This window comes from Xenopus tropicalis, chromosome 1 (genome assembly GCF_000004195.4).
Source record: "Xenopus tropicalis strain Nigerian chromosome 1, UCB_Xtro_10.0, whole genome shotgun sequence".
NCBI lineage: Eukaryota > Metazoa > Chordata > Amphibia > Anura > Pipidae > Xenopus > Xenopus tropicalis.
In genome coordinates, this window is record NC_030677.2 from 146,589,028 (window position 1) to 146,603,608 (window position 14,581).

General features: G+C 40.6%; 3 protein-coding genes across 5 annotated transcripts in view; 2 read left to right on the top strand and 1 right to left on the bottom strand.

The window, feature by feature from the left end:
* Positions 1-2,607, bottom strand: part of alkbh2 (alkB homolog 2, alpha-ketoglutarate-dependent dioxygenase) — a 6,283-nt gene extending 3,676 nt beyond the window's left edge. Inside the window, exon 1 of one of the 2 annotated variants that reach the window (XM_002932061.5) lies at positions 2,132-2,607. The gene's annotated coding sequence lies outside the window, so the exon portion shown is untranslated. Of the gene's footprint in view, positions 1-2,074 lie in introns of both variants that reach the window. The other variant, XM_018089948.2, reaches the window with a different exon arrangement.
* ung (uracil DNA glycosylase) lies at positions 1,671-9,962 on the top strand. Its single transcript, NM_001016580.2, is given in 7 exon segments — positions 1,671-1,935; positions 2,617-2,826; positions 3,482-3,577; positions 4,961-5,058; positions 6,001-6,089; positions 7,332-7,510; positions 8,818-9,962. Coding segments are annotated over 7 exon segments (912 nt in total). The 5' UTR covers positions 1,671-1,836; the 3' UTR covers positions 8,959-9,962.
* A 3,779-nt stretch (positions 9,963-13,741) lies between these two features.
* The window catches only part of acacb (acetyl-CoA carboxylase beta), a 66,825-nt gene continuing 65,985 nt past the window's right edge, over positions 13,742-14,581 (top strand). Inside the window, exon 1 of one of the 2 annotated variants that reach the window (XM_012957141.3) lies at positions 13,742-13,965. The gene's annotated coding sequence lies outside the window, so the exon portion shown is untranslated. 2 annotated transcript variants of the gene reach the window in all.

The window sequence follows — 14,581 nt, forward strand, 5'->3', positions numbered from 1 at the left end:
AATTTATAATACCCTTTTGCTGTGACCCTGGCCTGCCTACTTAAGCACCATGGTTTGCTGAATATGTTATCACCCCAGCCCTTTATGGCACAACACCGTCCCCTTGTGTCACACCTGCCTACACACCACAGCCCAGCTGGTAAGATAATTTGGTGACAACCCTACTTGCTGGTGACTACACTTTCCTGCGTTTTTTTTTTTTTACTTCTTGCATTTATTATTTCACACATTCATTTTCCAGTGCCACCAAAAAAAAAACTAGATACAACTCTCTGCAGATTTTTGGTAATTCAGGTGCATTTCTGAGACTTTAAAGGGGACCGGTCACCATAAGAAATAATTTCAAATCCTTTGCTATCATGTTAGTAGTGCAAAATAAACTTTACTTACACTATATAAATTGTTTCATTTCTTTTTCCTTCAGTCTTGGAATTTACAGTCACAGCCACATACCCCCCCAACTGTCCCGCTTTTCGCATTGCAGGACATTCATGGAACTATCCAGCACAGCGGGATGCGCTGGCTGGAGCCGGATGTTCATGCTTCTTCTGCGGCTTCGTTATGCCTCTCCTTGTGCTGCGCGACAGGCCCTTTTATAAGGTTGTGCCTGTGGGTGTGACGTCATTACGCACGGCGCGCAACCTTATAAAAGGGCCTGTCGCGCAGCACAAGGAGAGGCATAACGAAGCCGCAGACGAAGCGCCTATGGGAGGTACTGTGTATGGGGGGCTACTGTGTATGGGGGACACAGTGTATGGGGGGGCTACAGTGTATGGGGGGGCTACAGTGTATGGGGGGGGGCAAAACTGGTAGATAGTTAGAACTCACATATAACTTCTCTCCTTCTCTCTATATTTGTATTTTAATGTAGGAGTTGCTATATTGTTTTCCTTAGGTCGTTCAGTATGAGGGTATAGCACATTTTCGTCTGCTCCCGCCATTTGATCTATATAAAAGGAGTATTTTTTTAAAAATGGGGTGTGGTAATTGGGGTGTGACCACAAAAGGGGCATGGTCAAAAAAAAATTTGCCGCGCTGTGCGCGCAAAATCTTTTTGGCCCTCTTTTCATTTTTCAAATGTTGGAAGTATGCAGCCAGCCGCCATTTTGTGAACACTGTTACTAAGGGAAGCTTTGTATCCCCCCAAAATCTTATGCATTTGCCATCTAGGTGATATCTAGGAGGTGCTGAATGGAAAGTTAAGGTAAATGTAATTACAAATCTGAGCTGTCAATCATATATTGCCTTCCTTGTCTCTATGCCACACAGCTCAGATTGTCAAATACATTTATAACAGGTTTGGATGATGTAATTAAAAAAAATAATTTGGGTTTATGTTTAATTTTATAAGGACTTTAATTATACAGCTTCTTAGGTGTGGGGGACAGGTCCCGTTTAATGAAGGTATTTTCTGTAAATCTACCAATTACAAACAAAGGTAATCACTGACTGGCTGCCAGGGGTTACTGCCTAGGTGCAAATGTGCAGTAAGTACAAAGAAAGATGGTGACTATTGTAACACTATTTCTATAGAAGTGAATTTGAACAAGTTAAAGTCTACAGTTCATTAAGGATATAACTAACATTTACCCCATCTGAAAGAGCCCGCCACTGCCACTACATTTACTACTAACAATTCCCTGAGGAGAATGACACCAAAGAGAAATGAGCCATCCCATTTGCCGGCCCAACATGTCAGTAATGTTCTGGCTCCTCCCCTTTCCTAAACTGCCGGTACTCTCTGAAAGTTGGCGCCAAACGAGCGTAGTCTGCAGCATAAGGACTAAACAGCGAATCGGTGCCGGCGTCATAATTCCAGGCTTCTCCAGGGGCGCTATGATCGGCCAGAGAACCATTAACTCGTTTTTCGGGCCTGCAGCAAAGAAAAGAGCTGCACCCGAAGCTTTGGGAGAAGAAGGGCCATACAAGGGAGAGGTGAGGGACAATAGTCGGGAATGGGTATATATGCATCAGTAGGATAGACACGACCGTGGGAAATTTTAGGGATATAACATAAAAGGCTAGGAGCTGACCGAGAATGCTGGGAATTGTAGTTAAGGAATAGATAGCATACCCACTGGTTAGATCAAATGTAGATTTTGAAGAGTTCAATAATCGTATAAGTACTGACCAATCATGTTACTGCAAGGGAGTTGCTCCCAGTATATCACTCAGTGATCTCCAATCGCCTTTTCAACTCTAGTTCCACTACAGCTCCCAGCATCCTTGGAAAGCTTTCGGGGAAACTACAGACCTCAAACCCGATAGCCAATAGGAGAGCAGGAACTGTTTATGGGCGTGAATATTTTTGCCGCGAAAAGTCAGCATGGTGGATGTAGTGTCCGGATGTGGGCGGGGCCTTAGTCCCATGGCACTGGCGGCCAATACCTGACTGGTGTCCGTGTAATGGAATCTCATTATATGTTTAATCGGAGACACTGATCAGACCAGGATGAAATTGAACTAAAAGCGGTTTAGCGTGCTGGTTTTTACCAAGTGATGACCGCCATGATTATCGCACGCACAATAAGGGCCAGGGTGTCCGGCGGTCTCTTTAGCGATAAACGCTGTAGTGCTGTCATTCTTACCCGCGCTCTTTGTGCGTTTGTTCCACAGATCACACCTGTGAAAAAGAGCCGTCAGTCCGACGAAAATGAAATCCCCCCTGCCGTGTCTCCGCCCCTCAGCCCCGAGCAGCTGGAGCGCATTCAGAGAAACAAGGCGGCTGCTCTGCAGAAACTAGCGGCGCGGCATGTGCCTGAGGGGCTGGGGCAGAGCTGGAAACAGGCGCTGCTGGCAGAGTTTGCTAAGCCCTACTTTGTTAAGGTAAAGCCTAAATAAGACACATGGCGGCCTATGAAAGGATATAGCATTGTTTATATGAGCTTCAATAATCCTAAACTTAGGGCTGTTAGGTCTCTTCTAATCTATGAACCTATGGCCATCCAGCCAGGTACGATCTGGGGTTCACTATAGGCCCTGGCAAAGGCATTTCAACTACACAGAGGCAAGTACAGCCTCCCCAGCACCCCAATATAGTGACTGTCTATGGCATGTGGCAGAAGCCCCTTTTGCACTTGCAAGAATTCACATATTTCCAGTTTGGGCCTGCATGTTTGTTTCCCATTTGACCTGAGTGCTGGAAGTGTAAAATCAGACTACTTTATTTGTTGAAGGAGATGCACCCTATATACTCTATTAAAGAAACCCAGGTGCAGTGTTAGGGGAAATCAATCCCACAGGGGCTGATCTGAGGCCCGGTTTTATTATATATGTACAGGATGAGTGTTTTATACAAGTCACTTAAAAGTATGTAGTACATTTTTTTTTTTTTTAATATTAAACACATTTTAGTGAGCCACATGACAGGTCACCAAGGGGTTCTATAAGCTTTAGCTTAAACTGAAATAGACAAAGATCCCTGGAAGGTGGTGGCTAGTTCCAGATAATGAATTTTAAAAAGCAATACGTTATCTTTCAGCTATCGAATTTTGTTGCAGAAGAGAGAAAGAAATACACAGTTTATCCACCCCCAGAAGAGGTATTCACCTGGACACAAATGGTTGACATCAAAGATGTAAGTGGGGCAGGATTATACGCCTACACAATATAGCCAGAAGTATGTTGACACCAGTCTGTTTGACATCTCATATCAGAACCAAGGGATGATATTGTTCCTCTCTTTGCTGGACAGTCAGTCTTAACCTTCTACTCTTCGGGGACATCTTTCCTGTGGTTGTTGGTGGGGTTTGCTTTCATTTGCACATAAGTGGTTGGGTACTGTTGTTGGGGATCAAGCCCAGCTATCATCAGAGGTCCAGTTTATCCCACAGGTGTTCAGTTGGGTTGAAGACAGGGGTCTGCAGGCCAGTCACATTTTTTTCCATTCCATCTTCTAGAAACAAATTTTGACAGGAGTATATGTCTTTGTATTTAGCAAAGTTTTGCAGTTTGGAGTACAGAGATTTTTATAACAATTCTGAAATTCACCTTACAACTTACTTTTTGACATGCAGAGATGCCAAAATGAAACTACAATCATCAGGTCTGACAAGGGGTTAGGGGCTTCTTGTCCATTGCCAACAGCTGTTATCTGCCAAGCGCCAGCTAAACAAAACACCATGTGTGCCACTGGCTTAATAGTAGGGATGCACCAAATCCACTTTTTTTTTTTTATTTCGGCCGAACCCCGATTTCATTGAGAGACTCCACCAAATACCAAACCGAATCCGAACTCTAATTACCATATGAAAATTAGGCTACAAAAGGGTCAAATATTTTCAACTTCTGTGTTTACATGACAAAAAGTCATGTAATTTTAAGGATTCAGACTTGGTTCGGACAGGAGTGTGGATTCAACCGAGTCCGAATCCTGACTAAAAAGGCAGAATCCCGGATTCGGTGCCTCCCTACTTAATAGATGAGTCATATTATGTAAAAGCTTAGACTGTGTCATTATTACATAAAGAGTACAGTGTGCTCTGTTCTGGTGTTAAGGTTCGACACTTATCTCCACAGATATGCTGCCTTACGGCAAAGACACACACAGCAATTAGTCAGCACTACTTTTTAAAAAGACTGTGTGCGATCAGTGTCTTATACATTACCCTATGGCGGCAAAGTTGCCGCTATTAGTCGCTGTGACCGACTTTTTTAAAAGTCGGTCAGCTACAAATCGCCCAATGTGTCTTTGCCTTACAGAGCTGTCGACCCCAGGAGGCTGTCTCCTGGGGGATCATTGTGGTGTGCAGAGCGCACATTTTGTTGTTTGATGTCATTGCACAATGGGTGTGACATTATCACGCCTGCTCAGTGAGCATTCGGGAGCTCTTAAGGACCTTCAGTGACACTCCTGATTCAAACGGGAGACTTGACAGATCTGTGCCTTTATAATGTTCTCCTTTACAGGTATAACTATATTATATATTCGTGCAGTATAAATATTATTCTCTTTGTCTAGGTGAAGGTTGTCATTTTGGGTCAAGATCCTTATCATGGACCAAATCAAGCACATGGACTTTGCTTTAGCGTTAAGAAACCAGTCCCCCCTCCTCCAAGGTATGCTTTTTATTTCTTCGTACATGATTTAAATGGCACAGGGAAGGTCCCAAGCAAAGTTATGTTTACTCACCTGGGGTGAGTATGGTTTCACACATACATTAGTGTTTTCATGATGAAATCTGGACTGCATGTGTGTGCTAAAAGGTGAATGCTGTGTCTGCCACTGCATTTGAAACCACTGGGAAGAAGGCAGTGGATTGGGTTTTCCTCAGCTGGCATAATTTTTCAAGTGGCGAAAACACTACCTTTAGCACAGATGTGGAGTGATAACCGTTGGGAGTCTGCCTTTTACTGCTCCTTATGCGCTTTTTATTTGATATTATTAGGCATGGTAATAGGGTATTTTAGCTGCCACTGACCTTCAGTGGGGAGGGGCTGAGGGCTGCCTGTACTTGGTGTGCAGGCAGTTTTTAATTTACTGCAATAGAAAGCAGCTTGGGTGGTTTCTGATTTTTGTCTGCCACTAAAATATGCTGTCAAAAACTGCCTCATATGATTTAGGACATTTGAATCATTTTGTACAGTAAAGACTATATATACACTTGTAAATAATGCTACAGTGACTTCCAAGAGGCAGATGGGGTACCAACATCCAAATACATTGTGTATAGTGAGAGGCAATGGATCCTGACACCACAAATGTTACCATACCCTTCCATAAAGCAGGTTATCTTAAGGCTGGTGCAGGTTTTACACATTTTTGCTTATCAAACCTAGCTCAGAAATCATGTGCGTGCAGCTGGAGAAATAGCAGATGCTGTGTCATATACAACCTGGAAATAGGAACTGAATTGCTAAGGCAGAAGCTTCCTGAAATGACAATAATAACTTGCTGCCTGTTTCTGCAAGTGCAGGTTCATGCATTATAAAATTAAATGGTTACCAACACACCAAAAAAAATTAAAACATTTGTGATCTTTACGTGAAATGTTGTTTCAGCTTAGTGAATATGTACAAAGAACTGGAAACTGATATTGAAGGATTTTCACACCCAGGGCATGGTGATCTGACAGGCTGGGCCAAGCAAGGTGAGAACTGTGAAAATTGCCTGCATGTTTATTAATAGACACATTGTTATTAGTAAGGAAACATTTCCAAAACTCCTATCTTGAATAGATAACCAAAATGTTTATTTTTAGAATTTAAGAACTGACTTGCTATATAATCTGTGTCCCTTCCCCTGAGATTAGAGATTAGAGAAAATATAAAATACCACCACAATCACTTGTTTAAATGCATTGAATCCACAATTAGGATTTGGCTGAATACTCAATCCATCCCAAAAGATTCAAGATCATACTGTCCCACTGGGATACCAGGTGAAATTCTGTTGGGACCACAACCCTAGTGGATGCTACAGCTTTGGGTCTGTGCACAGATGTTGGGTAGCTTTTTGCCCTGATGGCGGGTGGGAAAGATATTATGGAGATTTAAGATGGGCATACCCTGAAAGAAATGCACATTTGGTGAGGTGGTCATCAAATGAGCGGACCTATGTCTGTTTCACTGGGTGAACAGGCTGTTGGAAAGGTCCCATATACTGACCACAGTAAGCTGCCAAGTGGCAAAAAGTGTTTTCACCTATGATCACATCCACAAAAATATTTGCTGAGTAAGCTTATTCACAATATTTACTAAAGTATGTTACCATCTAAAAACTTAATACCAATTTTGAAATGATGTGGCTGTCTTTTTTTTTTTCCTTCTTATGCTACCGTTTTTGTGTGCAGGAAATACTACATTATTACAATATTGAGAAGTATTACTATTAACTATACTTAGGGGCACATTTACTAACCCACGAACGGGCCGAATGCGTCCGATTGCGTTTTTTTCGTAATGATCGGTAATTTTGCGTTTTTTTCGGCGTCTTTACGATTTTTGCGTAAAAACGCGAGTTTTTCGGCGTCTTTACGATTTTTGCGTAAAAACGCGAGTTTTTCGGCGTCATTACAAAAGTTGCGCAAAGTCGCGATTTTTTCGTAGCGTTAAAACTTGCGCGAAACGTCGCACCTTTTAAGTTTTAACGCTACGAAAAAGGCGCGACTTTGCGCGCAAGTGTTAACGCTACGAAAAAATCGCGACTTTGCGCAACTTTCGTAAAGACGCCGAAAAACTCGCGTTTTTACGCAAAAATCGTAAAGACGCCGAAAAAATCGCAAAAAATACGAAAAAGTCGCAAAATGTTAGTTTCCAATCGAAATTTTTCCAATTCGAAATCGTGTCTTAGTAAATCAGCCCCTTAATGTCCTTTCTCTTCACTCTGTTAGGAGTCCTCCTCCTCAATGCTGTACTGACAGTCCGAGCTCATAATGCAAACTCTCACAAGGACTGTGGATGGGAACAGTTCACAGACTCTGTGGTGTCCTGGCTAAACAAAAACATGCATGGTTTGGTTTTCATGTTGTGGGGAGCTTATGCTCAGAAGAAAGGCAGCAATATTGACAGAGTAAGGAAACAAAAAATTAAATTTGAGCACTAGTTTAAACTCTTAAATAATGCTTGTACTAACATCATAGTATACTGTACTTCTCTTGTCTTATTCCGTTTAGCTGGTTGTCACTACTGTAACAAATTTTCAAAGGGAAAGTATGACGTGAGCACATTCAGTTGGGCTTATGTAGAAAGGTGCATAGACAGCATATAAACTTCCATATATATATTTTACAGACATATTGAAACCAGGGCCACCATCACAGGGCATGGGGGACAGTTGTCCCAGGCCTGGTGGGTTTTTGGGTCTTTAAGGGGCCCAGCTGTAATACACTTATTTGGATTAACCAGGCCCCCTGCTATCAGTCAGCTGCAGTCTTCAAAAGGGAGGGCGGGAGCTTGGGTTCCTGAATGTTCTTTTTTTCCTACACAGCTTTTTGTACTGTTACATTGTCAGTGAAGTCAAGTTAAAATAAGATTATTAGGGCCCCCCCAAGCTAATGCATAACAACCAAAATACACATTGCTGGCTGTTTCCCTAACAGTCCAGTGTTCTCCTTTAAAGGGGACCTGTCACTCTGAGAAAGTTGTTTTCTATTGTTTCTCAAGCAAAATAAACTTCACGTACACTATAGAAATTATTATCTTTTTTTCTTCAGCCTTGGAATTCACAATTGCAGCAAGCAGGCAGGCTCCATATTGTGGGTACTGTAAGAACCCACGGAGCTAGTTACTCACCCACGATAAATCTCTGCTATTGTGGGTGAGTAACCGCTACAAAAAGGCTTTCCACTGGCACCAATAGAAGTCCGCCGGTGGAAAGTCCTTTGCATCGCTTCGGAGATCATGGGCAATAACTCACTCCGTGGGCTCTTACCCTTAAGGCAAGCTTTGCATCCTGCAAAAATCTTGTTTTTGTGCCAGTATGGGGGACCTGATTCCCATGTCCATATATTAGTTACAAAAGTAGATGGTGAGGATGAAGGGGGAATGTGGGGAGTGCATCAATATGTAAGACGTTCTGAATTGAAAATTAACTGTCTACCCCACCTCTATGACTAATGTATAGAGGGGGGGCAGGCAATATATAATTAAATGCTGGGATTTTTAAATGCTTTTATAATGGTTATGGATGTGTCAATAAAAATGAGTTTGGGTTTTAAGTTTCATTTGAAAAGGCTTTTATTATACAGCTTTTTATGCCTGGGTGGCAGGTCAACTTTAAGAAAAGAAAACTATTTCTAATTATTTTTTAATTATTTAACATGCCAGTTTTTCAGCTATAGTCTATATACTTAAATATTCACTGTTTGTCTTTTGCAGAAGAGGCACCTTGTTCTCCAAACTGTGCACCCTTCTCCCCTCTCAGCCCACAGAGGCTTTTTTGGCTGTTGTCATTTCTCCAAAACAAATGCCTACCTTCAGGGACTGGGAAAAAAGCCTATTGACTGGAAAGCTCTGTGATGAACATTATGATGTCCTGGAGATGCAAATTCACTTTTTTTGTATGTTTGCCACATTCAGCAAGCACTTATAGTTGTGGGTAATAGTTGACGACTCTTGATTAAACACTAATATGTGATATTTCTCCACATAAATGCTATTTTAAACCACAGCTATTTCATTATTGGCAAAACTTGTGCCTTACCTTGATCTGATCTTTTGTACAGTTTAGTTCAATTACTATTTTACTTACTATGACTTTTGAAATGGTTGTCTTTATAAACTGTGTCTTGATGTTCTTTAATGCATAAGAGAATAACATGTTAGTATTTTCCACCTGGGTTTTGGTTAAGCAGTTAAAAAAAACAAAAAAAACTCTGAAAATATGCAGCTTAGCCAGATTCTGGAAAAAGGGAAAGGACCATGAAAACATTCTGGATGTGTTTTTCAAGTGGTACGGTATCATCTTATGACTCTAGGCTAGCTCCATACAATATAGTTTTTAGGAAATGTTTGTCATATATTTCCAATAGACTTTTTATTTTTGATAATGTAATTTTTGTTTATTATAATGTATGCAAACATTTGAAATGTTAATGAAAGGTGTTTTTATCAGAGTGCATAAATATATTCCTTCTGCATATTTGTTTTGATATGCAAAGATGGAAAATCCTGTAGGTAAGCAAGAGAAAATATACAGAAAGTAAAAGTATTTTGCAGTGCTTTACTTTGTAAAGGATATTAATAGATGAGATCCCCTGCTTTATACATAAGCTTTGTAAGTTTAGGTTTCGGTGAAAATTTATTTCGTTTTTTTCCAAGAGAGTGCCAGCTTTAAGTCAAATTACAATGAGCAACATTTTGCAGACTATAACACTGCTGAATTATCAGTTTTCATTTGTAATTTACCCAAAACAATTGTGAATAGTTGTAAATAAAAAATGTATTTTCCAATATTTGCCTGTAGAAGAATTATTAAAGATGGTAATGTTTACAACATTTTTGTAATAAACCATTTATAAAAATCTAGTGTGCTTATTTTGTCAAATGTACTTTAATTGGGAATACACACAGAAGCAGGTAGGGTGTCTTATTTCAGAAACCAATCTTTGTTTTATACTGTTAACAAGAGTCTTAACATAATATTAAAAATCTGTAGAGTTCAGTAATATGTAGAAGTTTGCACCACTTCCATGAGTACTATTAATGTCTTATAATGGTGGCTCCAGCTACTGGTTGCAGTCAGAATCTACAGAGTGCCTTATAGGAGTAAACTAAATTTGGCCATCCTATATTAAGACCTACATTTACATGTAGTAGGAATTACATTGTACATTTTGTCTCATCGCGCAACATAATATATTTGTTAGCAACATTTTTACATTTTCAAGACAAACATTGGGTCTGTCAAGAATGGAAGAGCACTAGGGCAACCAAAAAAAATAAAATTCTGGTGAATTATGACTTTTAAAGTCAAAATTATGAGATTAAAAGTCAGTCATAATTTTGACTTTTTAAAGTCATAATTATGATTTTAAAAGACATAATTTACCAGAATTTTTTTTTTTTAGTGGCCCTAGTGCTCTTCTTAAGGCAAGTGCTATACAAGAAAAAAAAAAAAATACACACATATACATATATATATATATATATATATATATATATATATATATATATATATATTTTTTTTTTTTTTTTTTTTTTGTTAACTGCATTTATAATTTAGTATACAATTGCATAAGGGTGCTCACAAAATTTTGCATCCTTGTATGGAAGTAATTAGATTATAAGGTACTGTTGCCCTGCACTGGTAAAAGTTGTGTGTTTGCTTCAGAAAGTCTACTATAGTTTATGTAAGTACCCTGCTGTGTTTTGATGGGGACACCCATTCAAAAGGAGAAAAGGCACAGGTTACATAGCAGATAAAACACCCTTGTATTGTACAGAATGTATCTTTTATCTATTTGCTCTGTAACCTGTGCATATTTTCCTTTTATCGGCTTGAATAGCTTCCCCCATGGCTACACATCAGTTTATTTATATAAACTATAGTAGTGTTCCTGAAGCAAACACACCCACTTTACCAGTTCAGGGCAACAGAGCATTATATTTTAATTACTTTAAACACTTTTTTTGGTGTCACTGTTCCTTTAAGATGGCCATACAGAGGCCGATAAAAGCTGCTGATGGACTGCGTCAGCAGCTTATCAGCATGTGTATGGGGTCTTTTGAATGGGCCAATATCTGGCTGAAAATAGGTTGGATGTCAATGAGGCAGGTTTAAAGAGATACCAGCTCCTAAAATAAAACCTTTTTTTTTTTTTTTACATCTATGATAAAATTGTATTTGCATAATAATATTTTTCCCATAAGTAGTATTTGCCTGATGCTTTTACATATCCTATCTGATCCCCTATGTTCCTCTATGAGGGAGCAGCCATATTTGTGAAACAGAAGTTCGTTAGCATTAGAAGCTATAACTGATAGGTAGACAAAGGACAGTCAGGCTTGCAAAACAGTCAGGTTTAGGAACTTCAAGTAAAAATTACTTACAGAAGCAGCCCAATCAGCAATAAATTATCAATGTGACCAATAGGTAATTTTTATTATACATATGTAGCCCACTTTTGGTTATTCTGTGCTGCTACCTGCTGATTACTTATTCTTGGCGCTACAGGAGTCCTGAGCCCCCGCTTACTATGGGGGTTAATAAGGATTTCTCCCTTAACGGCGTGCCTCCACCCAGGGATGGTGTTGTGGAACTATAATCCACCCCCTGGGAACTTAACAGTCTCTAGTACCGCTGCTTGGGATCCACACACAGCCCCCAGTACCTTGCCCCTCCCTGGGGTAGTAGCTTACCGGCAGGTAGGTGATCCCTGTGCAGGAAATAGTCAGATACACAACTGATTTGATGCAGAAGATTGACTTGGTTTATTAGGGCAGGACCTCTCCAGGAGTGGCACATATCATTTCATACAGTAATGCAGGGCTTTACCTCCTCACTACTCATTGAGAGCTTTCTCCTGTTGGGCAACTCACGGTACTCACGCCAAGTGTCTCCTTCTAGGTGATCTCCCCGGTACTCACGCCAGAAGGCACCCCCTCTTGGGGCCCTTCCCGGTACTCGCGCTAGGCAGCATCACCACAGGCAGCCCACCCCGGTACTCACGCCTAAGCCCCCTCAGATACAGCCTCCTGGGCTAGCGGTGACCTTGTCCACCTACCTAACCACTTATGGCCCTGCACTCCGGCTGATGTAATGCCGGGAGGTCTTAACCTCACTTCCACTCCTGGAGGGGCAATGTCCGCCCATTCTAAACTCCTGGTGTCCTACATATCACTCCTAGAGCGACCTATTATAGAACTACTATCTAAACTGTGCCAGGGGAGCACACTACCTGAGCCGCCCCTGGGCTAAAATGTCTGACTCTCAGCACATGGCTGCATCCCCTTATATGGGCCTATGCACCACCCTGTGGCCATAACCCGAACTGCAGGTATACACCCTATTAACTGTTTAACAACCCAGTCATCCCAGTGTCCCTGTTTCCCAGCACCACCCTGTGGCCTGTCCTAGGGGTTCCTGTCCTAAGGGCCCATTTTTGGTAAACCCCTACACATATATATATTTTGCAGATGTTTTTTTTTAGTGTCAGTATCACTTTAAGCACATCAGCCTGTTGATACGGCCCTTGTCTCAACAACCTACATACTGTCACTGTGATCTGATCATTTGGTCCAAGGGCCAAACTATAAGATATCATCCATCTCAAGGTTGGCATGGTGGGGAAAGATCTGCTTCTTTGGCAACCACATCAAACGTGATAAAGCTGGCTATACACCATCATACTTTATTTGTTATACAACTAACATTCTGATAGCAACATTCATATTTAAATTATAGGACTAAAGTTGGAAAAGTAACAAATCAGTGTTCTGGTCATTTCTGTTATTTCCCAGAAACAGTAGTGAGGTATATCATTAGGTAGTCAATTCATGCAAAGTTATTAACTGACAAACTTTTTTAACCTGTCTAAATGGCCGATCACCAGGAAAATTGTTAGTACAATTAATCGGAACCCACACATGGTCCAAAAATCATACCAAAGTCACTGTCAAAAAATGCGAGGCCAGAATTTTTAATGGCTGCTCTTTGACAAGTTTGTAAGTGCATTTTCTTGTTTCATTAAACAGTACTTTTAATGTCCTAGCATACATTTCATGTTCTAGCAATAATTTATTTTTGATCCACAGTATACCAAAGAGGACAGGATTGGAGATATAAAGAAACAAGTATCTAGAAACTGGCTATCTAGTAACAAACACAGATGTTTCACATGCAAACTTCTTGTATTAGGTGCACATTAGTAATAAGAGATGAAAAGGGGAAATCACTAGGAAGTGAATGGGGCTCTTGGCTGCTAAAAACTACACCATCCTGGGAAACACAATCGTCTTCCGCTTCTTCTGGTTCTCTTCTGGGCCAGCACATGCGCAGTAGAGTAAAAAGCCAACCAACCTAAACAAAAAGCCAGCTTTTTCATTCTACAGTGCTATTATAGAAATACCCCCGGCCGCTGCAGTTTTCTGCGACCAGGAGAACTAATACACCACGGGTTTATAGAACACTTTTGCTATGATACATTTGATGTTATCCAAAAATATGAAGAGGTCCAGAAGAGCATTCCGGTAGAGGGCGCTCCTATTTCAAGTTCTTCCTGTTTATTAGTCCTTTTCAAGTTGCTTGTGGAACGCAGCCTTCCTACTTTCTTCTGTGGAACGCAGTCTTCCTACTTTCTTCTGTGGAACGCACACTTCCTTCCCACTTTTCTCTGTCCTTTCTTGTCCTCCTGTGACAACAGCGTTTCCAAGAACCCCGCCTCCTTACCCATATTTTCGTTTCTGATTGGTGTGAATTGTAAACGAGTTGCTCTGTCAGTGTATTTTCCTGCCATGCCTAAGCTGGGCCGACATATGGACATGAAGTATATGGGAAAATAGAAGCTGTAACAAGACGATGGATCGGTACGTTGTTCTTAGTGAAAAAAAGATTTTAGGTTGTAAGTTCTTGCGGTAAATTCAGCTTAACCACATCAGGAAGCAGCCTGGAAGCATTTTTGCACATGTCATATGCAAAAAGAGGATAACTTGTATTAACTTATTCAGTACCTGTTGCATAAACCCAAATGCCATAGATAGGATTAATGCCATGTGTGGATTTATGAAATGTTCTTGAGTTCAGGGGCTGTCCATCTGTTGCACAATGTGCTGTACCTACTGCAAGTCATATTTCATTTACTTAATAGATGTTCTACTATCTCTCTTTGTCCAGCTAAAGCTAAGCGACCGCTCTCACTGGCATTGCCTACTCTATACTCTCTGAGAAGGTATATTTTGAGACCTCTGTGCAGAATATTGTCATTATACTTATATTGTTATATTTATTATACTTATTACTCATTGTACTCTGCTGCTGCTGGTGTATTTTGAGATAACCTCAGTAATGACCCCAGGTCTGTCTCTTTCTATTTTTATACAGTTAAGGGTAAAGACACACTGGGCTACTAGTAGCAGCTACTTTTTCAAGGCTATTTAACTCAGAAACAGAAAATCTCCTGCCATAGACAATACTGAGAATTGC